At 37.0% G+C, this 27,935-nt stretch overlaps 3 protein-coding genes across 4 annotated transcripts; 2 read left to right on the top strand and 1 right to left on the bottom strand.

The window, feature by feature from the left end:
• Positions 1-789: 789 nt before the first annotated feature.
• LOC145488223 (rho-related protein racA-like) lies at positions 790-7,404 on the top strand. Its single transcript, XM_081467043.1, has 5 exons — positions 790-1,629; positions 4,340-4,584; positions 4,854-5,635; positions 6,206-6,457; positions 6,870-7,404. Exons 1-5 carry the CDS (start codon positions 1,229-1,231, stop codon positions 7,059-7,061), a joined length of 1,872 nt encoding a protein of 623 aa, XP_081323169.1. The 5' UTR covers positions 790-1,228; the 3' UTR covers positions 7,062-7,404.
• A 557-nt stretch (positions 7,405-7,961) lies between these two features.
• Positions 7,962-19,047, bottom strand: LOC145488224 (myc box-dependent-interacting protein 1-like). Of its 2 annotated transcripts, none has more exons than XM_081467045.1 (16): positions 18,967-19,047; positions 18,708-18,788; positions 18,043-18,097; positions 17,365-17,459; positions 17,168-17,263; positions 16,834-16,896; positions 16,183-16,230; positions 15,577-15,662; positions 14,749-14,824; positions 14,315-14,406; positions 14,088-14,203; positions 13,458-13,493; positions 13,108-13,325; positions 12,832-12,981; positions 12,064-12,165; positions 7,962-11,884 (listed from the first exon to the last, which is right to left on the bottom strand). In XM_081467045.1, the coding sequence occupies exons 1-16, from the start codon at positions 19,045-19,047 to the stop codon at positions 11,804-11,806; spliced, it is 1,476 nt and encodes a 491-aa protein (XP_081323171.1). In that variant the 3' UTR covers positions 7,962-11,803. The 2 variants fall into 2 exon arrangements, with proteins under 2 accessions (XP_081323171.1, XP_081323170.1); XM_081467044.1 differs by having other exon boundaries at positions 12,832-12,984.
• A 31-nt stretch (positions 19,048-19,078) lies between these two features.
• Positions 19,079-27,912, top strand: LOC145488226 (sorting nexin-4-like). The gene is made up of 15 exons (XM_081467046.1): positions 19,079-19,260; positions 20,164-20,275; positions 20,828-20,857; positions 20,972-21,049; positions 21,332-21,403; positions 22,724-22,771; positions 22,894-22,943; positions 23,496-23,568; positions 24,590-24,651; positions 24,890-24,955; positions 25,395-25,487; positions 25,908-26,010; positions 26,428-26,603; positions 27,283-27,397; positions 27,825-27,912. Exons 1-15 carry the CDS (start codon positions 19,109-19,111, stop codon positions 27,870-27,872), a joined length of 1,278 nt encoding a protein of 425 aa, XP_081323172.1. The 5' UTR covers positions 19,079-19,108; the 3' UTR covers positions 27,873-27,912.
• Positions 27,913-27,935: the final 23 nt, after the last annotated feature.

Raw genomic sequence — 27,935 nt, forward strand, 5'->3', positions numbered from 1 at the left:
TTTCGTTCTTTATATTATTGGGCTCTTTCTGTGAGGAGCCTGAGATGGAAAAATTACTCACATGATTTTTAATTCGTTTTCATTTGCGGAATCGATCGCAAAACGATCACACAATTAAAAGCGGACCACTTTTAAACATTATTGTCCAGCAGCAAATGATCGTTTTACATTATTTATTTTTTCAAAGAAACTGATACCAAAACAGTTTTATCAGTTCCTCTTCATCTTCAATATATATACTTTTTTGCGGCCGGGCGGATTCATAACAAATAATGAAACTCCATCACACCAGGTTTTAGCCTGTAAAAAAATGCTAATCAGAAAAAATTTTAACGGAAACTCAAGAAAAGTCATGATGTTTCAACAGCTTGTGTCAGAATAATTGGTTCGCTTCTATTATGTTCTACCGTATTGATATGCAAATTTGAAACACTGTCTGTCAAACTGCCGTTATTAAAAAAAATGTGCTTGGTTGAAAATTCTGAAGAAAAAAAAACTTCCTGCTTTTAATAAAAAAAGAAGGGCGGACACAACTTCCGCTTTGTCTGTACAAAAGGAAAAACAATACTATATAATATTTGTATAATAGTTCACTGAAAATGGGCGTTTTGATGCACGGAGACCTCGACAGAAATTCGTTGGGCATCGATCGATTTTAAAAGGTAACAAAGACGAAAATGAGATAATATGAAATAAAATAATTATGCGTTTGTTACTAAGATAACGAAAGATAGATAATACTGTATAGCCGAGGCAGAGGACGGTAAAGCTGAATGCAAAATTTGTGTCTGAATAAACCCGGAAAACGATTTGACAGGCTGTTTGCAGGTCGATTAAAATTGCCGCCAACCTTTTGTAGATTATTTCATAGCCTTAAATTAGCTAGCGTCGTAATCCTTTACATTGCAATAATGAGAGACCCTAGGAATAGTAGCAAGTAGCTGCCAATCAAAAACGACGGAATTAAAATTTCCCTCGTTTTTGCGTGATCCTTTTGTGCGATGCGTGAGAGAAAAGTGATTATCTTCGTGTGGCTTTTGGCTGGGCCATAGAAGAACGTCGCCGATTGGTCGAATTCGCATTTGGCCGCAGAAGCCTGAATCTAATATTCATTTCAAAAGGGTGTTCAAAAGATTGTTTTGAGCCGTGTCGTAGCAGTTCAGTGACCACATGAACTGGGCTCTTTTGCTCAGTTTTGTATTGTTGAATTCATTTTGAAGGCTGAACTATGCGTCGCTTGAAAATTAAGGTTGTAGGAGACGGCAGCGTTGGTAAAACCTCCTTTCTGATTCGCTGGTACAATGAGAACTTTGCCTGTAGAGATGACACACCATTATTCCCAGGACGAGCGAGGATTTTACCAGCTGTACAAGATCCATTCTTCACTAACACGACCGTGGACCGAGTGAGTTATGTGTTAACGTTTTGGGACACGATCTGCGGAGCTGATTTCCTAAAATTTCGTCCCATGGAGTACGAAGAAACCGATGTATTTCTCGTCTTCTTTGACATCTCGAATCCCAGCTCTTTCCAAAACGTTTCAACAGTATGGGTTCCGGAACTGAAGCACTACATGCCTACAACACCAATCCTCGTAGTTGGAAACAAAACTGATCTACGCACGGCAAGGTAGGGATAGTAAAGACAACTACTTCGTACGCGTGTAGATAGATCAGCAAACCATTTCTTGATCTTCTTACAGATGCTTACGTCGTGTTTATGGTCTGATATGTGTATTTTTAACCCGTGAAGCGTGTTTATAATTTTACATAAGCTTATGCCATTTGTTTTGAGATGATTACTGCTGTTCTAAATATCGTTTCCTAGCCAACTGGGATAACCTTTAATTTGCGTGGTTTAACTCCTCATTATTCAAGATTAATGTTGTTTTCGAGATAAAGCAACGAGCTGTACGTAAGCTTATTTCAGGTTGAGTTCTTGTGAATACCCCGGGAAATTATGCCCGTGTGTTTACTGAAAACGTTTTGTCTTGTTTACGCTTGATTTAAGCTTAAATCTCGTTCTCTTCGGTTCACTTTAATTTCAGATCGATAGAAACCAATGGAAATTTCCGAAACCGCAACTTCGATAGTATGCTTCCCCTTGTGTTGCAAATAGGTCTCCCGCACGATCGATTAACTAGGTAGGCTTCTGCGGTATTGTTGACAAAAATCGTAAGTCCTTATGCATGCCACTCATCTTCTTTTAGTTGTGATCTTTTGCCATGATGTTAATTAACGTTAAGCTAATATTATAGTAACGGAGTTGGTCACATTTCGGTGGATTCACCAACGTTAATAGCCTGAAGCGACAAGAAGTGAAAATTTAGACTACATTGTTGGGCTTCGATTCTGTGACGTCCGAGGAAATTTTCTGTGACAATTTTGTCTAATTGAAGGCTTGCTGACGTATAGTATTACGTAGAATGAACAGAAAAGGAAAATTTACTCTGTGTATAAAAATAATTGTTTGGCAAGGCTATTGTTTACAATATTCTTCATTTGTGTAATTTTTACAGGGTTTTGAGTTTCAGCGAACCACACTTTCTCACTTTCGTATTTGTTTCAAATTTGTACTATAGTTCTAATGAAGGCGAAAATGTTAGGAAAATGAGAGTCCCGAACCCGTGTGATTTGATTGTGGGTTTTCCTTTCCTTGTTGTAGACACCCTCAGAGTGGTTGATTGTCTCCATGGTGTTCCCCTATTTCATGATCAGAGGTTCCCTTCGTGATCCATTAGGCACCAGCTGTTTCCCACATTGTCTTATTTCGACTTAATCTGCACATTATAGCAATGAATTTCATTTTCATTTGAAAACCTCTCTGGAGAAATATGCACCTAAAAGATACATGCAACACTTTCTTGGGGTCCACCATGGAATATTCTGTTTTTCACTTGTATTTTCTTGATATACTGTAGACTCTCGCCTTAATACCTTGCTGTAGAAAATAGAGTAGCCAGCACAGTCAATGTGACATATGCACAGTGCATGATGGAAAGGTTGGTTGTAATATCGTCAAATATACAACGGCTTTCCTGTATTCTGATTGGCTGTATTTCTTATGGCATGGTTTAAAGGTGTATACGTGTACACGTACAACGCTCTTTTCATCATGTTCCAGAAAATATCCATACCCTCCATATGGAAGGGTTTTTGGTTTAAACTCCCCACCCCTCAGGAAATTCCAATGTAGCTTCACACTTTTTATTGGCTTTTAAGACACCTCGCCTCCTTTGTACTTTCAATGACTCTGCCAGGGGGTGGGTATGGATAGTTTTTCTAACCACATGTTTCACCTGGTATAGAGGGCATGATAATGCTGCTTATGTAATGGCTTCTTGAAAGTCCAAATAATTATATTTGAATTATCACTACCACCTTGTTTATATTTTAAATATAGAGGAACCATCAAATATTACGTGGTAATATTGTATTCAATAAAACTGGTGAACCAGGATATAATGATGCGCAATAGTTGGAATGTAATGCTTTTAAAATATGAATCGACATCATATTAATCAACATCATATTTATATTCACGCCAGAAAACGTCCGGTATAATATTGTTCCTGTCTGCTATTCAGGCACGAAGCTAAAGGGTTGCATGCAATGTTTATTTTAATTTTTTTATTGAGTCCAATTATCACACAGTATAATACAGTCTGTATACATGTGTTGATTTATGGCAGAAATGAATGCCATGGAAAAAGTTATGGTCTGAACCACTCTGTAGTGAAAATGTTTTGTTTATTAGCATAAGCTGAAATAATATAAGTAATTCTACATTTTGTTTGTCATCCTGTTTGAGGAAAAAATCTTCTTTAGAACAGCTGCTTGATAGCAATATGATAGTCCATGAATTCTATGCTTAATTCAACAACATGACACCTCATATCACAAATTGGCAGGTGTGGGAATCAGACTAAATAGTAGATTGTTTTGTCTTGTAATCATTTTCTTTAAAATAAGTTAAGCTACACGCAATAATATTTAGTACCTCTTAATATGCACAACACATATTAGTCATCCAAGTTTGATTTTCAGGGGAAATTAAGATGAGAATTGAATTTTACATGTTGTACTAAGTTAAGTACATGTCAAATTCATAAGCGTATCACGAATTTGTGTTTTGTGCTTGTAGTTTTTACTTACATGTGTAATGTTTGCAAACAAATAAATGTGGTTTTTTTTGTGTGAATTGAGCCATACTTGTAGATCAAGGTAAAACCTACAGTAGGTGATGATTTTCACCTAATTTAAATTTCTACAACATCTGCGTGATCAATGATGAATTCAGATGTGACTCAGTGAAATGGAATATGTTTTTCCTTCAATAGCACCGCTCCGGATGGTATGATTACAATAGCAAAAGGGCGTGAACTTGCTGAGCGCCTGGGAACCCGTTACTGTGAAAGCAGTGCAGAGACAGGAGATGGCGTCCATAGTGTGATTGATACAGCTGTGCGTTTGGCAGTTATGAACCAAAATCCATCAAAAACAAAGTTTAAAATTTTTCAGTGGCAGAGGAAGACTCCAAAGATGTTACGGCATGGACCAGAGCCTCCCGTGCTATCACCGCCAGGTGTGTACCTTAAGACTAATTTAACAATTTTGCTCCTTAGTTTTATACCTTTCAGTACAAAATTAACTTGATCACTGTCAGTCACACAGGGTTCTCCTGAAAATTTTAGAACACAACAGTTTTCACTGGTTGCTGGTGCTTACTGAGAACACAGTCAGATTAAGTTCTTGTCACTGACCCCAGACTGTTGGATTTGAAGTCCATTCCAGTGAAGGTGGTAAAATCAGTGTTATAATAATTAAATTTGTTTCGTGTATATTTTCAAACAGATCCAATGCCCCAAGTTAAGATTCTTCCTTCTACTTTCACTGATGACATGAAGAAAATGTACAGAGATGAAACTGGAAATTCAGACATCAGACTCCTCTTCAATTCCAACAATCACCCACTTGAAGCTCATAAAATCATCCTGTGTATAGGCTCTGCTGTGTTTCGAGATTTCTTTCTAAACAGTGGCGAGGAAGTAGAGCTCAACAGATTACTTAGTACTGCTGATTCCTGCTCTTGCCCTGCCAGTCGAGAATTTAACAGGTCAATTGGAAAGAAGGGCAATGTGAAAGAAGCATTTGGCACAAATCTTTGCTCTGTCATTAATCATCAAAGGCTGGATTTCTCACCAAATCTGGAAAGGAAGCCCAAGACAAAGACAAAAACTTGCTTGCATTTCAATAACAGTGTTTCTGGTAAAGCATTTCAACATGTCCTTGAGTTCCTGTACACTGGTTCACCGAATGTTTCCTCTGATACTGATGAGTCACTGTTAACAAAAGTCATGAGCTTATCCCACAGATTGCGCATTCCTTGGTTAGGACAGATCTGTGAAAACATGACAAATGGAGAGAGTTACCTTAATCCAAGTATGGTCACCATTCTTCATGAGGAGAGAAGCAAAATCATGAAAGAGAACTTTATCAACAAGCCACATTTTTCAGATGTTATATTTCATGTACAGAACACTGTGTTGTATGCTCACCGAGCTTTACTAATGGCAAGGTCCGAGGTCATGGCTGCCATGTTTGGTGGTGGCTTCAGTGAGAAAGATAGCCTTGAGGTAGGTCAAGGATTTACGGTGTATTATCAATAACGTACTTTAAAGGCTACTGGTACTTAATTTGCAGTTTGTACAATTCAGAAATGCTTTTAGAGGTGTATTTTATTTTGATGTTCATTATTATGTTGCTTGGAAAATTGCTGCAGGTTTAACTAAGGACCCAGTCCATATTTGCCATTCTTTTCCATGCAAAGTGATTTTCAATTTTAGGGTGTGCATACCTTAAAATGAGCAATGTTTTAAGACAAAGTTTTAATTTAATTGTGCATGGTAGACTTTCTTAAACTGAATGATTTTGCTGGGAAGTGATTGCAGATATAACTCTTGAAGAATTATGACAACTTGCTTGATCCAGAGTTTAGCACAATGACTAGCCTGTGAGCAGGCTTTAGTGTCTTGGTTTTGCACTCAAGCACTGATTTCTGGCTTTTTTGCTTTGGCATGTGAGCAAGTTTAGGAATGACGTGGGGGCTTGTCTCGTCCTATCTCATCTCATCTCATGTGTATGTCTCTTGCAGCTTTGCCCTCCTCTGTAAATTTATTCATTTCTTGCATGCATTTAACTAACAGGTCACAATCAAGGTAACAACAGTGAAAAGTTTCTTGGCTCTGTTGGTGTTCCTGTATACGGACACTGTGCCAACCAACATGACAGTCGGTGATTACAGGGAACTGCTGGTATTAGCCGACAGATTTTGCCTTCCTCAGCTTATTTCAGTGTGTGAAAGTGCCATTGTAGATAGAATTAGTGCAGAAATCAAGAAAAAACAACTCAATTCTGCCCAGTGTAATGACGTGATCAATCTGCTGTTAACTGGACAGGTAGGTGTTACTAGTTGTATTGTGTGCAAATCAAATATTTAATACCATGAGGAAAAAAGAGCAAAAAGGCCCAAATGCCACATTAATGTTTCCAAACATTTTCCAAAAATTTCCAAAGATTACCGAAGATTTCCAGAGATAACTCAAGATTGCTGAAGACTTTTGAGGAAAATCCAAAGATGTTTCAGTCTTGTGTACCAACAAATTTAAGTGCAGTTTGAGGGTCAAACATGATATCAGTGTCAAAGTCATCAATATCTTCACTAGTGAGGATATAGAAAAAATGCAACCCGAGTCCCAGATGTGGTTTCGTATGAATTTTATGAGTGGTTTATTTTCCATTAAATCACCCGTGTCTATAATAAATTAATAGTCTAATAACAGAATGTAATTTTTGTCATTACATTTGAAGGCCCACAATGCACTTCAGTTGGCAAGATGGTGTTTATATTTGATCACCACGAACTACTCTGACTTTGAAGCCTGTGATGACTTTGATCTGATCAAAGGAGATAATCGCCGACATGTTCTGGAACATCGCTGGCCACCTCTGGCTTATCTGAAAGAACTGGAGGAGTTCAAGAGAAAGACTGGACGGGCGTAAATTATATATTATAAAATAAGTTATTGCAGCTCTAACAGTAAGACAATAGTGCATCACAATTATATTCAGTGGTAAATAGTAGTGTGAGGTAACAGTGACACAGTGAGAGTGATATCTTTGCTGTAAAGCCAAGACTTTTCCTAAACATGTAAAAGAAATCGAGACTCAAAGACCATGTAATGATAAAAACTAAGATCGCAAGATGTGGGAAATTTTACTAATCAAAATTTTGCTCTACATGTACATCAATGAAAGTCTAGATCATTTGCCACCCTTTCAGTGAGTTAATTGAGATTTTTTATTAAATTCTGAGAATGAAATTTTCCCTTAACAAGAAAAAGAATATATATGTATTCATATGAAGAGATCTGTTACGGGTAGCGAATGTTACAATCCACGCCACACAACAACACCGAGACACTTGAAAATCTGAAATCGGTGTATCTTAAATAATCGTATTTTAGATTGGGACAGAAAGAAACACCAAAGTGACCAGACTTACCCATCACAAAGGATTCCAAGATCCTGAGACAGGATCCAAAGTTTCCAATCCCATTTCCCAGGGGAAAAACTATTAAGATATGGATACATAATTCACACTCAAGTCAGCTCAACAATAACTATATTCAGACAAAACAAACTGCCAATAGTTAATTTATTTTGTAATGTGACCTCTTGGTCTAGGAACCCAGGTCCCCCCCCCCCCCCCCCCCCACCCTGCTCAAGCATCCCGGCCAACATAAAGAGGTCTGGATCTGCCACTGGTTTCTTTTAATTTGCCTAATTTGGGTAGGAAACCACAGAAAGCATGTCCACCATGTGGTACTTATAAAGCGTTTGGATGAAACCTGTCGTGTAATCGTTCATTAAAACTAAAGCTGCAAAGCTATACATGCTCACAATGCTGTGTGTTTTGAGAGATTTTGCCAAATGAAATTTGGGCACTAAGTGAAAAGCTAAGTAGCTGTTATACCACAGTGACATCATTTGGTTTGTAATAATGTAATAATATAGTTTGTATAGTCCCAGTCTATTTATTACTTGATACACATAATTTATTATGTTGAACATTAATTTCTTGTTTTGGCAGACATCCTGAAGGAAAAAAAGAACTGTAAAATAATATGAGATATATATATATACAATAAACAACAAAGAAGAATTGTAACGACTTATTCAATCAATATCCCCTTATTTTGTTAATTTAAGGAGTACTTCTTGCAGATAAGTGGACTAAGCTAAGTCTTTTGTGTACACATATAAAATTAATTAAGAATTTATACAAGTCAGATAGGATTGTTTCAAGTTCAGAACTGATTTTATCTAACAAAGTTAGGTTAAAAAAGATAGTGGACATACATGCAACAAAACTGAATACTTTTCAATTTTGGAAGTATTGTCAGTGGTGATAAAATTAAGAGCACTTGCTGTTTGCCAAATGGGATTAGACTGAAGTAGATGAAAGATTTTATCAGTAAGGTAATTATTGCAGTAAGGACACTTCAACCATGAACACTTGACTTGTTTTGTATGGTATTTTTGGTGACTAAAGAGCAAAGGTTCTTCATATAACTTTAAAGATTGGTGTTTCCACAGTGCAAAAATACTAATATTAACTTGAAGACTAATTTTGTTAATATGAAAAGCCTTCATGGGGGGACTCCCTTATAAAAAGAACAGGGGTGCATGTCAGGAATTTTGAAAAAAAAACCCTAAGAGGTACCAAAATCCTTTTTTGTGGGCATGGCTTTAATTTTTTTCACCCTTTTAAGAAGTATCAATTTTAAAACAACACATCTGTCATATTTTATTCAGCTCAATACCCTAAAAGGTACTGAAAAGCTCCCGCTGTGTACCTTTAAAGGCTGAACACCCTAAGAGCTACCAAAGTCCTTTTTTGTGGGCATGGCTTTAATTTTTTTCACCCTTTTAGGAAGTATCAATTTTAAAACAACACATCTGTCATATTTTATTCAGCTCAATACCCTGAAAGGTACTGAAAAGCTCCTGCTGTGTACCTTTAAAGGCTGAACACCCTAAGAGGTACTAAAACTGCTTCTTTTAACCCCTAAAAGGTATGACGAACACCCCCGTCCATTTTACATGGGATTCCTAAGTGCCCTCACTGTAACATTTTGAGGTTTTCATTAAGACAAAAAATTAAAACAAATAGACGGTTTTAATTTTTTTTTTTGTCTTAATGAGAACCTCAAAAAAATCTTTTATTAATTATAAATAAAAGATTTTTTGATAGTTAATAAAATGAAGGGTAATGGTTTGTGACAGTTATTAGATAAGGTTGTTTTCAGTCGCAATAGAATATTAACTTACAATACACAGAAAATCTGTCACATTCTGAATAACAGTAAAAAAATAATAAAAGTGAGATGAATAAAATGTAACGTCAAAATTGAGCTGCCTTTACTGTGGTGAGTCTTGTTTTATCCTCGAAGCATATCACTCCTTAAGTAAATGTAATTCAGTTCAAAAGGGTTGTAAAGCCAAGAGAAGTTAACATCTTATTTCTCCCGCGAGTATCAAGACATTCTCAACGAAGCTGGTGATGAGAATAAGGAACCTCAACTTGGGGTGTCATAAGGACCATAAGGGTTCTGTTGATTGGTAGCCAGGTTTAAAGTTTCCCAATAATAAAAACCTAAATCCAGTTTATTACAGATTTTGATGGATAAACTAACAGTAAATGCTTTTATTTTTTTGCAAATTGCTAAAAGGAATTGTAAAACTATTCTCATGAGCATTTTCCAATTGTCCTAATTGATCGAGACATGGAAATCTAAACTCTAGCTGGAAATCCTACTCTCTGTGCTCTTTGTTTTGCCATAATGGATTGAGTTAACACTGTTTGCATAATTTAGAACAGGCTGTGGTTCAGTAGGACAGTTTTGCAGATCCCCTCCCCGCCCCCCTCAAAAAAAGAAAGGCAAAGATATCGAATCCACGAAATGCAAGACTAGATTTGTTAATTGCCATGTGTTGAAATAGATTTTCAAATTTAATGTTTTATTGGAAAATCCTGGTAAATAATGTACATAGGAGCACAACTGTTTACTAAAATCTCAGTGGGGTAACTATGACGTTAACCAGAGATGAGTGTAGCTGGTGAGATTTTCACAGTCAAGTGCTTTGTTTTGGCAGTTGGGCTACAGATGTTAGGATTTCTCACCATTCTCCCTGGTGGGTTATTTATAAGTTATAGGCTTGGCTGCTGAAACAAAGTACTCGTTCTTGAAATCCTGCCAGCAACATAGGCTAGCTACTCTAGCCTGATTCTCAGATGATCCAGGTTGCTTGCATGCAGAGCGCATGGCCAGGAGTGCCATGGACTATCTGAGAATCAGGGTAGGAGTATTCTGAAGAGAAAACAAATTATATTGACTTGCCCAAATGGTTGTCACAAATATTCCACCACAATCATAGTTTCCAGAGACATTCTGTATTTCACATTCTTTAGCATATGTAGCAAGTGAGCACAGCAGATTTTGCAGTGGAACAAATTGCAATTTACATTTCTATGGTATAATTTAAGCTACCAACAGTCAACTGTCTTTAACTAATATTTCATGAGCAAAATAATCTGAAAAACTGTATAGAATCTTGAGACATTTTCTAAACTATTTTCTTAAACTTGGCAACAAAAAGGTCCTACTTTCAAGACATGATCTCTTTGCACTCAGCTCGTACTCGGAAATGACTGTCAGTAGTTTTAAACTAATACTGTTTGATACCATGATAAAATAATGGAGACCAACAGTTTTGCTCTCAGTTATTTGGGGCTCTTTTGGCAAAATATCACCTGCAAATTGCCAGGCAATCTGGCCCAACAAGGTGTGAAAATTGAACATGAAGGAGTATCTTCTGTGAATTGTTTGACAGCCTAGAGAGACTATCTTTAGAATAATTATTACAGCCCATTTCCTTCCAACGTATTTTATAACTCTACTTCCGAAGCTTAAAAGGTTGGCAAACAAATGTAAATATGATCTACAATTCCCATTTCAAAACAGGTAATTGAATTTCCCTAACTATACAGCTTGCACAAGTAATAAAAAATAGGGCTTGGAATTTTGTATGGTTGTCATGGGAGAAGGAAACCTATAGTGTCCAAATAATTTATGACTTTATTCCAGAAAAAGTGTCAGGAATATATGGGAACAACAGCAATGCAAAAATATTTAATAAGACTAGCACAAAGCTCAGCCACTCCATAAAGGATCAGTCCTGATAAAGCAAAGCTCTGTGTGTCTCTTAACTGAGTGGTCCATTATTACTACTGAGCAATGTATATGTGTGTAGGTCATTACATGGGAGTATTGGACTGTGTGTATCCGTGTGACAGTGAGCAACTCCACAGATGAAAGCAAACTAGTTTACAGAAGGGTCAAATATAGACCTGATCTTGCACACTTTGTTTTAGGCTGACTGGAATTTTATCTTATCACTAAATGCAGTGTCCTTTGAACAACATCAATAATAATTATTAGCACATTCACTTGCATGTCTTGAGTGCCCAGAGTCATAAGTAAATGTCTGCCTTACATTTTGACTCTGGTCAGTAGTGAAAGTATGCAATATTTGTGATATATTACTATGTTGTACTTATAATACCCTTGATAAAGCATTGCTTTGCAGCTTCAAGATTGTGTTTAGGGAGTGATAATGTACCAGTAATTATCATCTTCCTCATTTTATTATTTTTAATTATTTCAACTATGACTTAACTATTAAATTCTTTTTGTGAAGTTTGCAGGGAAAACACCCTTAATACCGCTAAGTTCTAAGATACCAAGGAGCCATCCTTCATCCTGCAAAAAGAAACACATTATTACTCAGCTGCATCATTCATTTGCCTGTCAGTGAGTAAAAACATAATAAGCTGACTGTAAATGATAATTACTAATTATGACTGTACAATCATGCACTTATGGTATTTACTGTCGGTCAAGGCTATTACATGTCTTACATTTTAGGAAATAAAAATTACCTGTTCCTCTGGATCTTCAAATTCTATAACACTAATAATTTCTCCTTTCTCAAAAGATAACTCATCATCATCTTCCGCTACATATTTGTATGCTGCTCGAACCTGGAGAAAAACAGTTTACAATTTAAGAACATTCTATACTAGAACATTCTCATCTTTCAGATATCAGAGTACTGAAACAAGCTATTTTGCAAGTGAATAATTTGAAATATATTTTATTTGAATTGCAGAGAACTTAGATCTTCACAAGCTATTTTGTTGATTGACTTAGTCAACAACAGTCAATTCACTTGTCCATTCTGAGAATCAAAGGAACTACATCTGTAGATGATGACACTTTCAAGTTTTCTTTCACCTGTTTCTGTGTTATGAAATGACTAGGAGCATTCCTGTCTCTCCTGAATAAGATACTGGCCTGGGTTGTTCGAAAGGTGGACATCACATTCACAGGATAAACCACTATCCATTGGATAGTGTGGCTTGTTTCGTTAACACATATCTACTGGATAGCGATTTATCTGGTGGTTTAGCGTTATCCAGCCTTCAAACAACTGAGGCTAACAATTCTCCAACACCCAAATGTTGCGAGGCACTGTGACAGAAAAGTCCCAGTCTTGTCCAAGAATTTAAAACAAGAGTAGGTTCCCAGCTGCCAGGTCCTCATATCTGGACCTCTTGTTCAAGACTAATAATTTAACTAAATGACGATTTCTTCACCTTTCTCTTTGACAAAAGAAGGGAGTGTTATAAAGTTCAGATGATCTTTACCTTATAAAGCACTCCAGGAATTTCACTTGTAGAAACCTCTTGCTGTTGTTGCTGTGACGGCTGCTGTGACAGTTGCTGTGACGGCTGCTGTTGTGCTCCTTCTGTCTGTGATGCAGTGAGGGGTGCAGCCTCTTCATTAGATGGTGATCCCTTCTTTGAAGCAAAAATATAAACTAAAATCATCTAGTACATGTAAATATTACACTCAAAAGGAAATCCACATATGCACTATATGATGAATATCTTAAAAGGGTACCATGTAAATGAAATTCAAACCTCGGAGCTATCGGTTTGTGGCTGCACAGGTTGGGTGACTGGTAATGGCTGCACTTGAGGTTTTTCTCCTGCTTTCTTGCCTGAACTATCTACTTGTGGGGGTGGAGGTTGAGTGACTGGAATAGGCTTGGGTTTTTCTTGAGTCTCTTGTTGTATCGCAGTCTCCCCACCCACCCCATCTTGTTCATCATGATCAGAATGTGTAAAAGGATTTAAGGCTGCAAAATAAATGGGACAGTTATTGTGTGACTCAGATGCAGACTGCTGTCCAAAAGATCTGTAAGTGGTAGAGGATGGACTACTTCAAGAAATTAAGTATACCATCATGCCAAGAAAACACACAAACATACCGTCACCTCCATCGACTACTTTTTCAGCTGTTCCATCTGAGCAAGAGGAAAATTTTGTTACTGATGTAAATTATTAAGACTGGGTGAGTCACATCTACTGTAATTACAAACAGCTGACTGGCCTGCACATTACAAAATAATATGATATATATTTGTAAACAAACCATTACCAATTAGCCAAATCAGAATATTATCTACAACTAGAGGGGTTTTTAAATTGAGTGTCGTAAAACCAAACTAATTACTTACAAATTAGATTACTCAGCCAATCTCAAACCATAGTAAAACCAAAACCAAAACCAAAGTAATTGTCTGATTACCTCCAACACTTGATTGAAAACTGCTCTTACTAATTAATCAGTAAAATTGCAATTTATCATTAATTTGATAAGATCTACAGACACTGTCTGTTGACAAATACCAATGGAACATGTTCAATTGGGTCTAGTATGGGTTTCTGTCAATTTCAAGAAACTTGTAAGTAAGATTTCTTTTCATCCAAACACTGTCCAAAAGATTTGCGGTGCCAAATGCAAATTTATATTAATAATATTTTTTGCCTCCATTCATTTCTTAAAGGGCCACAATGACAATGAGGTTTAAGAAACAAGACTGACAGGAGGTCTCCACCTTCAGCACTTTCTGTAGCAGCAGCCTCATCATTGCACACTACTGCGTCACCACTTTCTGCATGAGAAGACGTTGTTTGAGTGTCCATATCATCGCTGTCTGATACTTGGTTCTCACTGAAAAAAATTACTGATCATCAATCAAAACAGATATTAAATAGATAAAGGTGCCTTACTGTACAGTCAGATTGCTTTACTGAGACAAGTAAAATATTGCAAGTTACAAACCTAGCAACAGGATAAGGTCTTTTAGTTGTGTATGTTCCAGTTGACATATCCTGAATTAAACCATCCATTAGATCATTCACTTGTGTCTTTGTCTGAAACAATAATAAAACAATAACTTACAAAGACGTTCACTACCTGAATTGTACTTTGCACTATTTCATTTAACATAGCTTGATTTTGATTACTATAGGCAATCTAACAACGAGGACCAAAAGAAAAATGGCCACAGCTGTTAGCAAGAGGTGTCAGCTTATACAGAGAAGACTTACATGTACAGTACACAAGTAGCCCATGAGAAATTTATTTTTCTGGGAAGGGAGGGGAGTGGGGTGGGGGGAGTGACATCTAATTATTGAGGAATTTTTACATCAGAAATATGAGGGGAGGGGGATGGGGTGCTGGCTTGGGCTGTTTTGGAAGCTGTTCTATATTACCTTAGCTGCTTCTCTGTGAAATACTCCTTCAGCAGTGAAGATACTTTGGAATGATGACACATAATAACCAATGCGACTGTAAAAGGAAATGATACACAAGTCTGTCACATACATGATACTTTCTTCACATACATGTAACAGTCCTGAAGTCTGCATTACAGTAGCTTTAAGATTACTGTCTATTTTCGTTCATTGTTTTTGTATTAATCAGTACAACGTAAATAATATAAAGTATGCTGTTATAAAAATGTCATTTACCAACCCTTCGAAACCTGGTCATTGGAAGTTCTGAATGGTTGGGGATCATGTTTAAAAGAACATTTGATGCTCTTCTCTGCAATTTCTAGAGGGGTGCCCAGGGTGGCAGCTCTACTAATAATATGAAACTTTTTGCAGGCCTGTGGGAGGAGTGGTGGCCTCACAGTTAGTTTGCTCATCTCCAGATTGAGCGGTATAAGTTCAAACCTAGGACTGGGACATTGTGTTGTGTTCTTGAACAAGACACTTCACTCTCACAGTGCCTCTCTCCACCCAGGTGTATAAATGGGTACCGGCAAACTTAATGCTTGGGGTAACTCTGCAATGGACTACACTGTAGCATCTCATCCAGGGTGGAGTAGAAATACTCCTAGTCACTTCATGCTACAGAAACACGGATAAGCTCCGGCCTGATGGGTCACTTGGTTCGTATGCAGACTTTGGACATATATATTGCCCACCTATGATACAGGACAACATTGGGTTTGTACTGCTTATGCCCAAAGCTGATAAGTAACAAGTGATTAGTATTATCAAAATTTTTGTTATTATAATTATAATTTTCTTCACCTGTCGAATAATGCTGGCAGTTCTTCATATAATTCTGCATGCAGCTTTGTATAAACTGATTTTGCTTCATTATATTCTTCCTCTGCCTGAGTTTAAAAAGAAACAGAACACAAATAAGGTTATTTGTAAACACCCTGCAATATGGCATACTGTGTACCAGCTACATTTAAGACTGTTTTCATGGTAATTTATTTTAAATTTAAACCATGCTGTTGAAAATAAATTCAACTTGTTCAGGTTTACCTCCCTATGGTTCATTGTGCAATGTTTCAAGAAAGAATGATTACACGATGAGTCATAAGAAGGTCTGTGTGGGAGGCTAGCTGAGGATAGGTTTAGTCATAGCGGTAGGTTACGAGCAGACAACTTTCAAAAACTAGATATGCAAAGGGAACATTAAACAGCGTGCACTAATTTTACATTCCCTACTTGTTTTATCATTGGAGAAAAATACATGTAGTCACTGCTCTTAGCATAATTCAGTTGGGGAGCTGCAGGGAGCTGCAGGGAGCTGCAGGGAGCTCCAGCTGATTCAGTTTCTACTACATGCAAGATGCAAATAAATTGTAGACGTTGAGGAAATGCAAGAAAGATAGAAATAGTCACCTGAGCAAGCTTTTTAGGATCTGCTGTCTTGCCCTTAGCTTTTAGTGTCTAACAAAGAAAGCAAATTAAATGCACATTTAACTTACCACTTTCGGACTAGAAAGTTAAAACAAAGTCATATTTAACTACAAGTCTGGTACAATTTTCCACTGAAGACTTAACTACCAGTACACTGGATTAAGGTTGGGATAAAACTGACAGCAAGAGATGCGGTGATCTACAACTGGGTCATGAATTAGACACCAGATCAATGTTTCAGTCCTGAACACTGGCTGGGATCACTCTGCTGTGTTCTTGGGCAAGACACTTTTAATTACTTTCACAGTCTATCTAGAAGTCTAGGAAACCAGCCAAAAATAATTGGTGATTACCTGGAAAATCATGAGCAAGAATTCCATCCCGGGGAGAATATCAATAGTCTTACTCACCTCCTGCTATCAAATTAAAATAAATTTAAAGCACTGGGCTGATAATTAAGCTGCCTTAAGTTAAATTTAAAGAGACGTTTTTTGAAAAAATTGACACCAGTGATCATCTTACCTAGTACCTAATCTTGGGTTAATCACTAATTGATAAAATCATACATTTTATTTTATACACTCATAAGAACATAATATTTTTTATGGTAGCCAGCTGTGAACAGAAGCTTACTTCCAAATTGTGTCTGTATCGATCATAGTCCACAAGTTTCCTTCCACGTTTGTTTATTCTGGCCTGTGAAAGAAATTCATTAATAAAACAATGATCGTGATAAGAGATGGATTAACATGGTTATCATGGGTCAAAGTACATACAAAGAACAAAGATCACTTTATATCTCTCAACAATGCCTAGCAACAATTGACAGATTAATAAAAACACAAAATAAAATTAATATTAATAATTCTATGAACATTTGAATATGAATACTTTGTAATATGTATGTAGAATCCTTTTTATCAAATTAGTTATGGATTTACACGTAATTGGTCATGTATATAAATACCTTTATGTCAGGGAATTGACTCTGATATGCTGTTAATGGGATAATAACTTCATCATCTAGTTTTTCCACTAATTCTTGCCATTGGTTGTGTAATTCCTAATTAAAATATAAATGAACAATTCTTAAAAATATTAAGACAGGTTACAAAAAATTAAGGCCCATAACCCTTGACCGATTACAACTGCTTGATCACAAACCTCTAAATACTGAATCAGTTTATCCCGTCCTGGCCATTCTGGTTCATAAACTTCTCTAACAGCATCACCAAATGCATCGCTAGACACTAACATTGCTGTAGAAAAGATAATTAAATAGAAATACAATCATTCAGTCAGCTCTTCTTGGAAACCAAGCAAAGCACATAACTCTTTATTAAATAAAAGATGGAGAACCAAACAGTCCCAGCAATAACCAGGGCTGACATCAAGTTTTGATTCATCGAAAGCCTTGGTTTTCACATTTGTAACAAAAACTGTACTATAAATTATGGGTAAATTGTATCAACTACAGACCAAGGCTTGAAAAAAGTGCCATCCCATTGTCCCGGACAAGTAGATTTTCCTTCTGGGCAAGTAACTTTTCATTCTCACAGCCCAGGCAAGACCTTTGCCATCTAAATCAGTCAAAAAGCAAACTAAGACTTGCTGGACAAGCAAAATTTGAGAGCTACTTGTCTCAAAGGCAAGCTGGAATTCAATTCTTTTTTAGCTCTGAGGCAAGTTCACCCATTGCATCAAGGGCCCATCAAGTAACAGGTGCTATAGGTTACCACCTTTATTGGCAGTCCTTAAGCTTTTGGGGTGTATGGTTGTGAGCCTTCCAAAATAATTCTAAAAATCAAAGGCATTCATGTCAATTTGTAATGAGATCCTCACCTTTGACACAAGAGTAATAATTTTTTAATTCTTTATGTAATCTCTGGGCTGCACTCTAGAAAATAAATTAAGAATTAAACCTGCAACCAAGAACAATAACAACTGTGTATGACCATTCCCAAAAGAAGAAAGAAAGAAGGACTTTATTTGAGTGTCAAGGGTATTTAGCACTAAAAACAACCAATTGGGGACATGGCTCCCAATATGAAAACATGAAACATGTTTAGAGCCTTTATTAAAAAATAAAAAAATGGTCCCCAGATTGAAATGTAAGAAAATGAAACAGAAATCTTGCACAAAAAGAAACCAAAACGTTTTTTCATTTTCTCTTATAAATTCATTTGCTTTTAAATATCCGGTAAGCTAGAGCACTGTGTGACATGTATGTACAGTAAGCGTGTCACAATATTTAAGCCCACTTAGATTAGGTGTATGGCATGATCTACTGACAACTACATGTGGATCAGAGTTGTGCAGAATACTTCAATCCCAAGCTTTTTATTCTATATCTACATTCGTAAAAAAAGAATTGAAAATAACCCAAATTAAATATGGTGGGAATATCGAACGCTATCTCTTGGAATCAGATTACCAAGCTTACAATACTCTCATTTACACGATTATATTAAGCGTAAGCTCCTGGTGTCGTACTGCTCTTTTCAAACCTGTTGTTTATTAAAGTTAGCTACGAACTCGTCAAACGTCAGATCCTTTGTCTCGTTGGCTTTTCCAAGCTTTTGCATCACCTAGAAGTATAAGCGAAGGCCGTTAACAGAGTAATGTTTATAGTCAAAACACATTCGTGCATTTCCGATTTCTCAACCACCACCCATATGACATGTCACATGAGTATTAGTTCATCAACTACCACAACTTTCTTAAGGCTACCAGTTACAGAAACGAGAGAACAGGTACTTAGCTTACCTTTTCTTGAGCTCGTTTGGCTCTTTTTGCAGTAATACTCGCCGTACGAGCCATGAAGCCCTTATCCGTTTTTTCCGCCATTTTGGATTCAACTTTTGACCGCTGACACGATAATGCGCATGCTTGGGATCAGAAAAACAACATGGCGGACTTCATGGGGGACGAGGCGAAGAAAATTCAATATTTTCCAGATGGAAGTCTATTAAATACAATGATCATATCGATAATTGACTCGGAGAAAAGATACACTGATATTCTAAAGGAACCTTACACAGTTTATCTCATAGAAACCAAGTGAGTATTTGTGTTTTCCAGGGTACATCAAGGTTTGGACGCGTCAAATCGGTACTATGAAAATTGATCTCTCGGCCTTGTTTTGAAGTTGTGATGCGCTAAATCTGATCTGCTATGGTTGTATTGGAAGCATTGCGTGGGCCGAAATATATAGTGGTCGGAAAACGCGAAAACGTCTGCATCATGCAGAATCAAATGTACACATTGATCATGAATTTAATGAATCTTACTTTAAGCTTGTAAAACAAATTATTTAAGACTTATTTACTTGGCTGGCACGGTGGGAATTGTGCGTAGCAGGAAAGGTGAAAAAATGGTTTTTTTTCCCTAGGATTGGGAGTTCGTAAAATCTGAAGTCCCCTGGGCCACATTTAACAGAAAATAGCTCCCAAATCTGTCCAGTGCCGGAATGAAGGCCTTCTGACAGGGAGTAGGAAAAAAAATTTAAATTGTGCAGGATTTTAGAGGCAAATTGTGCGGGAAAAAAACGTCGATTGTGCTGGGAATTGTGCGGGATTTGAAGTGTTTTGCTAAGTCCTACAGCTAAGCAAGGAAATTCAGCAATGATAAAAATTTAACCAAATTTATTTCACTAGCAGTTCAAATACACCTAGCAATCGCAAATTTTTTTTAGAAAACTATGTCTGACTGAGTCTGTCTAAACAAAATCATTTTGCATATGACACGACTAAACTTGACAGGTTGCGGGTTTTGGAGAATTGTGTGTTATTGACCAGCCCTCACCCTGTTAGAAGGCCTGAGCGATGTATGACTGTACTTGATCCACTGTCGATGAGGTGCTTGTCCATCATCGGGTCATCCTCAACTGTTCAATTTAGTGATATCCATTTAAACACCTAAGTTAAGTTAAAGTAGAGTTCATTCATTCCTGTTACTTTTTAGGTACATTGATGGAGGCCCTCCTGCCGGGGAGCCCGACATGTCATCATCAATATGGAGAAGATACAGTGAATTTGAACTGTTAAGAAATTATCTTGTAGCAAACTATCCTGCGGTAAGAAAACAAAAACAAACTTTATAATGACTTTTCAATGGCACAGACCAGTGGCTGATCCAGACTTTGAGCTAAGCGGGGGGAGGTTTTGTTTTACTTGCCCTGTCAGCTTTTCTTCCTTCAGTCATTTCTTCTTTTTCCACCCAAAATAACGGGGGGGGGGGGGGGGGGGCGAGCCCCGCGGGTCCCTCCCTAGATCCGTCTCTGCAGACTGGCACATTTCACATATATAGCGTCCACTGCTCACAGAATTCAGTTTTGGCCAGAACCCCTCTTTAGAGTCTAAAAGGCCTGATCAATACATGATTGGGTTGAGAGAAAACAAAGCCAAGGAAAATGGAATGATGCAGTCAAAAATATGTACAAGAATAGGCAATAAAGAGGTATCATTCATTTTTGATATTACCTGGCTATCCCCTGTTCTTTGGTCTCTGGGTATCTGGAATGTCACACAAATAAACAGAATTTACATGTACATTGATAAGTCATGATTTAACATAGCTAGTCATGTGCTTAACAGACATTTTTAAAAGATGATTTTTTTTTTTTCAGTTGATTGTGCCTCCTCTTCCAGAGAAAAGGGTAAGAAATTAAAGCAGATTGAAATTTTTAACTCCTGTTTTTTGTCTTAAATGTACATGTAATTGTCACTGACTTTCACTAATCTTCAGTGGTTATTTATTTCTCTCTCTTCAGATTAACATAGCAGCCCTGCGGATAGCAGCAGATAAGTTTGATCCAGACTTTATAGACAAGCGCAAGGTGGCACTTGAGGTGAGATAAAATGTCACATACATGTAACATTCTGTTTCACATGGTGTGTGTCCTTTCTGTGAGCTCTATAAAGCTAAAAGCATCTTAAACAGCCATATAAATAAATGAAAACTCAAGAGAACATTCACTTTAGACTGTGATACCCTCAGAAATATTTCATTACTGTCCAAAATTATATTTAGAAATTTTTCCCGAGTACTCCCTCTAGCCCTTTTTATATGTTGTGATGGCAGATGAAGCTTTTTGTTCAACTTGATTCATTTTTGTCCTGTTTCATTCCAGAGCTTCCTATTAAGATGTGGGGCACATCCACAGATATCACAGGATCTTTCATTTATTTCATTTTTTAACCAGGTACATAATAAAACTTACGAATGTTTCTTTCTGAACCTAACTGGCGAATCAAGATTTGAAATAAAAAATCCCATATTTACCCTCTGTCAGTGTCTATAGCCAAACACTAGTCAGGCCAAGCAATTAACATGAAAAAGCTGAGAACCCAAAATGGTAAGATGAAATTCAGTCAGTGGCCGAAGAATTAATGAATTCAAGTCTACCATGAAACAACTCAAGCTAGTGATCATAACAGAACTTGAACCTGCGACCTCTGGATTTCAAGTCCAGGGCCCTAACCACTTGGCCCGCTGCCTCCTATCGTACAAATGTAGGTAGACATCTTCTAGCAGGTAATGTATGCTACGTGTAGTCCACTGCCATTCAGATAATTTGCTTTCACTGACAAAATGCTGATATCCCTTTATTTGCCAAGGTGGGAAAATACACACAGTCTTATGTTAGGGTTAAGTGTCGAAAACATGAGGCCAGCGCCCAGTAAAAGTCCATGTGATGGCTTGACCTCTAGATTTGTAGCTTTGGTGAAGGCATGTTGTGATTTGGACAAGACGCCCGTGCAACTCTGACTGATCTTTCAAGGTTGCAACTAGGCTAACGTGTTTTATGGCAAGCATTTCCAATCTTTGGAAATAGATCGTTTTCACTGTCACGCAATAAAAAAATAAATCGAAAACCATCCAGTGGAAAAAGCTATGAAATTATGATGTTATAGACGATAACTAAATAAGACACTTCTCCAAGGTTTAGGCCTGTGCATTTCCCCAAACTTCAGATATTCATGAAAATGTTTCGCAGATATTCACAGAGCCCAGTATGAAAACGCCATGTTGGTGTGTACCTCCGTGGTACACCAATATGGCGGCCGGAAAATAGTGTAAACATCTGGAACTTACTTTGGCTATCTAGGCGACTGATTATCAGTACTGATCAAACAAGCATTTACATAAGCACTTTTCCTAATGCTCTAACTTCTAAAAAGGCTCAAAATCATGGGATAAGTATATATTTTTCGACAAACTCGATCATAGCCTTGTGTCACGCACCTCCATAACCCTGAAATTCAAAGTGCTCTGGATTCCAAATGAAGCACGCTATTGAGCTGTAAATTTGTAAACAGATATAAATATACCGTCTCTTATGCCTGATGAGGATAAAATCTTTGTTGGCTCTTTAGTTTTGGATTTCAGAAAGTGATGATGTCATGTGAGAACTATCTATAGATTTGTCTTAAATTTGAAACAGTAGTAAATTAATTGTGCCATTGGTCAGTAATAATTAATTTCAGAATGATGTAATTAATGACAACTGTGTGTTTTGTAGGAGGAGGGATGGAAGGAAGCGATACTTGCTACAAACTACCAAAGCAAGGTGAAAAGATTTTTAGACTGTTGATTTGTAACATAGTTCTGACTTATTAGCTTAACAAAGAAGCAAAAAAGTGTTTTGTTACAAAGTTGCTTTTAATGTTTTACCTCTACAAATTCCTGTAGGTCGACTCAAGACTAAAAAGTTGGAGTGCTTCAGCCAAAGAACCTGACAGGTTAAATATTATATACTAATGATAATAAATGTTTTTTATCAATTTCAAAATAAGTCTATTGCCACTGAATTGCAATGAGTCATGGTATCCCCTTATGAAAAAAATACATTCATGATGCAGGGCTCGAAAAAAAAAACTTGAATACCAGCTTGCTCTTAGGACAAGTATCTCTCAAATTTTACTTGCCCTGTAGAAGTCTTAGTTTGTTCTTTTAACAATTTAATTAGTTGGCAGATGACTTACCTGATCCCTTGCCCATCGGGCCTGCAGGTGAGAATAAAAAGGTACTTGCCCACAAGGAGAATCGAGATACTTGTCCTGGACAACCAGATGACACTTTTTTTGAGCCCTGAATGTTGTGATATTTGCAACTTACCAAACAGGTGTTGTCCTAAAAATACATGTAGCCTAGAAGTTTGAGACAGAACTTGTGATTGATTTTAAATTATAATTTCACCAGGGGCAGCCCATGTAGGGGGCATCTGTTCTCTTCCTCATTTTCTCTTGGCAGCATTTAATTTGAATTTTGTGCTGTGTTGTTTGCATTCTCAGGAGATTTGAAGACATGAAGCACTACGCTGAAAACTTAGGAAGCAATGTGGCAGCTATGATTAAAGTCAGACAGGTAGATTATCCATTGTTAAGTTATGCCTTGCCTATAGCTAAGAGGGTTTGGGGGTAACATGAAGTTCAGGTTGGGTCAAGTGACCCATACTTGTGAAGTTTATCACAGTTTATTATATAAACACCAGTGAAATACCAGGATTTTTCCTTTTACTAAAAAATCATCTCTTCATTGCATGCAGTGAAGATACTATTCTTATTATTCAGACTGTAAAGATATCATTGTTTTGTCCCTTTAACTACACTTAAATTTGTTGATGTATGATCGAAACATCTTCTGATCTTCTTTGGTCAGCTTCAGCAATCTTTGGCAATCTTCGGTGATCTTCGGAAAATGTCCGGAAATGTTCAGAAAATGTTCGGAAGTGTCCATCTGGCCTTTGGAACAATTTTGGAAAATCTGCGGAAATCTTCGGAAAGTGGTTGGAAATCTTCGGAAAACCATAAAAAACGTCGTCATTAGTATGTTTATATAATAAACAAAATACTACATGCCCGCTTGTGGATACGAATTTTATCTTCCTGTGTTCAACTCAATATCTTACTCATTCACTGTGCGCACTCGTGAGATATCTAGTTGAACACTCAAAGATAAAATTTGTATCCACGCGCAGGCATGTAATATCCTCTATTTCTGTAGCTTTAAGTTTAATTAACCAATTTCTACTCCCTTCTGGATGGGGCGCTAGTCCATTGCAGGGTCACGCCCAGGCATTAAATTCACCGATACCCAATTATTTATGGCTTTTTAAATGTTTTTCTCTTTTAATACTATTAATAATATCTATTTCATACCTCAACCATTGGACAACAATTTTCCCAAATAGCATTGCATTAGTCAAGATATACACCTGCATCATTTCCAGTATGTACTAATCTATGCAAACCTTCTTCAATAAATTGGTTCTAAATGATTTGTAAACCAGGAATAAAAAGTTTACTGTTAGTGTTTTGACATTCAATTCAACATATTACTGATAAAATATATACTATCTAAGTGATTTGATTTTCTTTTTGTTTAGCGCATTGCAGATATAATATTTGATATTCACAAACAACATGCTACTTATGGGAAGGTGTTTAGGTATGTACTAAGTTATTTTTTTTTCATAGTTAGTATTGGCCACTTGTAAGGACAACGTGAATACTGTGAAACTAGTGTCAATTATGCGTATCAGGATAGTTTGTACTAATCAGGTGACATATTCATTAATTTGCTACTCATTGAATGATATTTCTGTTTTCAATATCATCAATGTTGTCGAACAGACATCAGATAGTTTGGTGGTGTACCACATTGAAATGTATAATGTCATTTACAGCGAGTGGAGTTCCTTGGAAAAGGAGATGGGTGATGGTCTACAAAAGTCAGGTCACTATATGGACAGGTGAGCAGGTTATTTAATACCCTCTGTCTCTTAAAACAACATCACAAATGAGAGATAACAGCAATATTAGCGATATCAAATCTTTAACTACTACATTACTACATCCCAGATAAATGAGGGTTGGGTTCCTGGTGATGACACTAAATGTCTCTCATCTGTAAGATGGAAAATGGAATTAAAAGCTGGCATTAACCACAAATCAGCAAAGAGTTTCCAGTGTGCCTTAGAGCATCTGTTGTATTGATGGAGGAGACAGCCAAAAATGTTCACATTGAATCTTCCACTGGTTGAACAGCCATTAAATATTCAGCCATTGCCTTACTACTTGCTTCTGTTAACTAGTAAATTGTTACGTTGTTTTACCACATGATCACTTATGTTGATATCTGAAACGACCTTTTTTTATTGAAGTGTGACTGTGTTTCTCTGTGTGAACTAGATTGGCTGCATCTGTTGATGAGGCACTTGGTGAAGATGAAATGGCTTTCTCTGAGCCACTCAAGGAGTATTTGCACTTTTCAGAAGTGTTGAAGTGAGTTTGTAATGTTCCGCTGATTGTACATCTGGAAATATATCAAATACATCATCTGGAATAGTTTGTCACTGACAGAATCCAACATCTAGAAGAACGAGATTAATTTAGTAGTCTGCAGAGTTTATTTTAACATTGAACTCCTCCTAAACTCATATCATGGCACATATCCTGGCTGTAAGCAAAATGTATGCAAAGCAGCAGAATCCAAAATACTGGCCATTAAGCAGTGCTTGTGACAAAATCAACTATTTCTTTTAAATAACAAGTAGATTCTTTGTTGCTGTGCGTCTGTTCCATAATTGATCTCAGATGATGCAGAATGTGACTTGTGTTCCTCCTTTATTCAGATGAGTGGCATAAGGCCATTCTAGTCCTGACAGTGTTCATTCGTTAATTGCAATGTCACATTCCTTCCAGAGGTGTATCCCATAAGCAGTTGTTGCGTCAGTATGACATGGAAAAGGCAGAAGAAACTTTGACTAACAAGAAAACACAGAGAGATGACATGCAAGCTCAAAAGGTGACTCAGACAACAATCGTATGCACTATAATAGTAATAACTATATTCTAAGACTTATTTCAATTGTTAAGTGAAAAGTATGAGCAGGGTCACAGTCAAACTGCCTCATCATTACTGTGGTCTCCATGATAACTCTACTGACAGCAGGCTCTGTATGTGCATAGTCTCAAATGAGAGCATAAAAGAATCTGTTGCTACTCTTAAGATGAGGGCTCATGGGGCTGAGAAGTGCAGATCTATGGTGAACCTTGGACAGGGTCCCAGGGAGACCACTGAGATCCTCCACTGTTGTCACAAAATCTTAAATGTATGGCCAATGTAAAAAGCAATTTTAAAGTCTATTTATTTCTACTGAGCAACAGTAGGCAAAGTGTATTTTTTGTAATTTCCTAACTATTTTGTTTTGCTGTGCTGTAGCAAGCCATAGAAAGTGGCCAAACCCCACCCAAGTCTGGTGGATTTTCATTCAAGGGATTGTCATCAATGATTTTTGGTGCCGATACTCCAGACATTTTGGAAACCAAGATAAACAATTTAGAAGAACAGATAACTGATGCAGAGGAAACTGTAAAGACCACAAAAGAGGAGCTCAGGTGATCATTTGTCACTCTTTCCTTATATTTGGCCACTTGCTGATTAAACTGCATTTACTTGTCCTCTGGCTTTTAGCTAGGTGGGCATCCAGGCATCTTGTGGACAGCCACTTATTAAAGAAAATTGTTTTATTTTTCATGTGTCTTATAAATTGTTCATTTGAGGAGGCCCCATAGCAAATTTTGGATGCCCACTTTTCAAATCCTGGCTAAAAGTCTGCCTGTCCTCAATTTTCTTTTCGGATTATGTAAATAAGTCTTAATATTGTAATTTTGTTGCTGACAAGCAAATTACTGACTTAAAAAGCTTTTCATAACTGAGTAAATTTCAAGTTCTTTTTCAAGAGGGGAATCAATGCGCATGGAGGTTCTAGAATAGGATTCTAGGCAAGCAATATGTGTTAATGGTTCTAAGTACTGGTTTATAGCCTAATGCATGCATTGACATCATGCCTGTCACTGATGCTGGATACAAGTAGCAGTTGTCCCCAGGACATGGAAATCCAGTGTCTGCAGTAGAGCAGCAGAGACCAGTGTATCTGTTTACAGGCATACACTCACAGGTTGTAGGGTATATATTGCTGTTTACTTGTCTGCAGCTGCAGCACAGCATTTTCTGTAGTACGCAACTTTCTTGCTTCGTTTTCCTCAATTGTTTATTTTTGTTTTCATCCCTCAGACTTTTCAACGAGGAAGCTCTTAAGGACTATGAACGCTTCAGAAAACAAGAAGTGAGAGATTTGAAGGAAGTGTTGGCAGCACATATCAAGACTCAAATAATACTTTGTAAATTGGTATGTCGCACACCTTGCCATTAAAGCCGCTTGATAATAATTAGTTATAACTGCATTAGTATCAGGAATACACATCTCCTACCAAAATTAGCATTCTGTACCTTCCTTGGTATTCTAGCCTGTGAAGACAGACTGATTTATAATAACACCTCTTGCTTCATTTTAATAATCAGCTTGGAGAGAAAAATCATACAAGCATGCTCTTAAAAAAAAAAAAAAAAAAAAAAAACTAAGAAGATCACAGACACATGCCAAAGGGGTTATTGGAAATCTGACAGGATAGAGTTCTGAAAGGGTACACGCTCTTTTAACGGAATATGTTACGCTAAATTAGAATATATTTTTTGGGAGTGACATATTTTAGAAAGGGGAAGATTCGGAACTGTGATAGCAAATTTGAAAGCCATCAACTTCTTTTTGTTTGCAGGGGATTTCAACATGGCAAGATATGAAAGAGACTGTACAGACATTGTAATACAAATCATCTAGAGCTTAACAAAATTATATTAATTTCAACCCTGAACAGAATGTATGTTTT

This window comes from Orbicella franksi, chromosome 5 (genome assembly GCF_964199315.1).
Source record: "Orbicella franksi chromosome 5, jaOrbFran1.1, whole genome shotgun sequence".
Lineage (NCBI taxonomy): Eukaryota > Metazoa > Cnidaria > Anthozoa > Scleractinia > Merulinidae > Orbicella > Orbicella franksi.

Bases quoted from the DNA above. Each gene is read 5' to 3' on its own strand.
- LOC145488224 (XM_081467044.1), bottom strand. From the start codon at position 19,047: ATGGCGGAAAAAACGGATAAGGGCTTCATGGCTCGTACGGCGAGTATT. The intron at 17,460-18,042 runs GTGAGGATCTCA...TCTTTTCTACAG, and splicing joins TTATTACTCTTGTGTCAAAG to CAATGTTAGTGTCTAGCGAT. The intron at 12,166-12,831 runs GTAAAGATCATC...GTTTTTCTCCAG, and splicing joins TTCCTGGAGTGCTTTATAAG to GTTCGAGCAGCATACAAATA.
- LOC145488223 (XM_081467043.1), top strand. From the start codon at position 1,229: ATGCGTCGCTTGAAAATTAAGGTTGTAGGAGACGGCAGCGTTGGTAAA. The intron at 1,630-4,339 runs GTAGGGATAGTA...TTCCTTCAATAG, and splicing joins ACTGATCTACGCACGGCAAG to CACCGCTCCGGATGGTATGA. The intron at 4,585-4,853 runs GTGTGTACCTTA...ATTTTCAAACAG, and splicing joins TCCCGTGCTATCACCGCCAG to ATCCAATGCCCCAAGTTAAG.
- LOC145488226 (XM_081467046.1), top strand. From the start codon at position 19,109: ATGGCGGACTTCATGGGGGACGAGGCGAAGAAAATTCAATATTTTCCA. The intron at 19,261-20,163 runs GTGAGTATTTGT...GTTACTTTTTAG, and splicing joins GTTTATCTCATAGAAACCAA to GTACATTGATGGAGGCCCTC. The intron at 22,772-22,893 runs GTGAAAAGATTT...AAATTCCTGTAG, and splicing joins CTACAAACTACCAAAGCAAG to GTCGACTCAAGACTAAAAAG.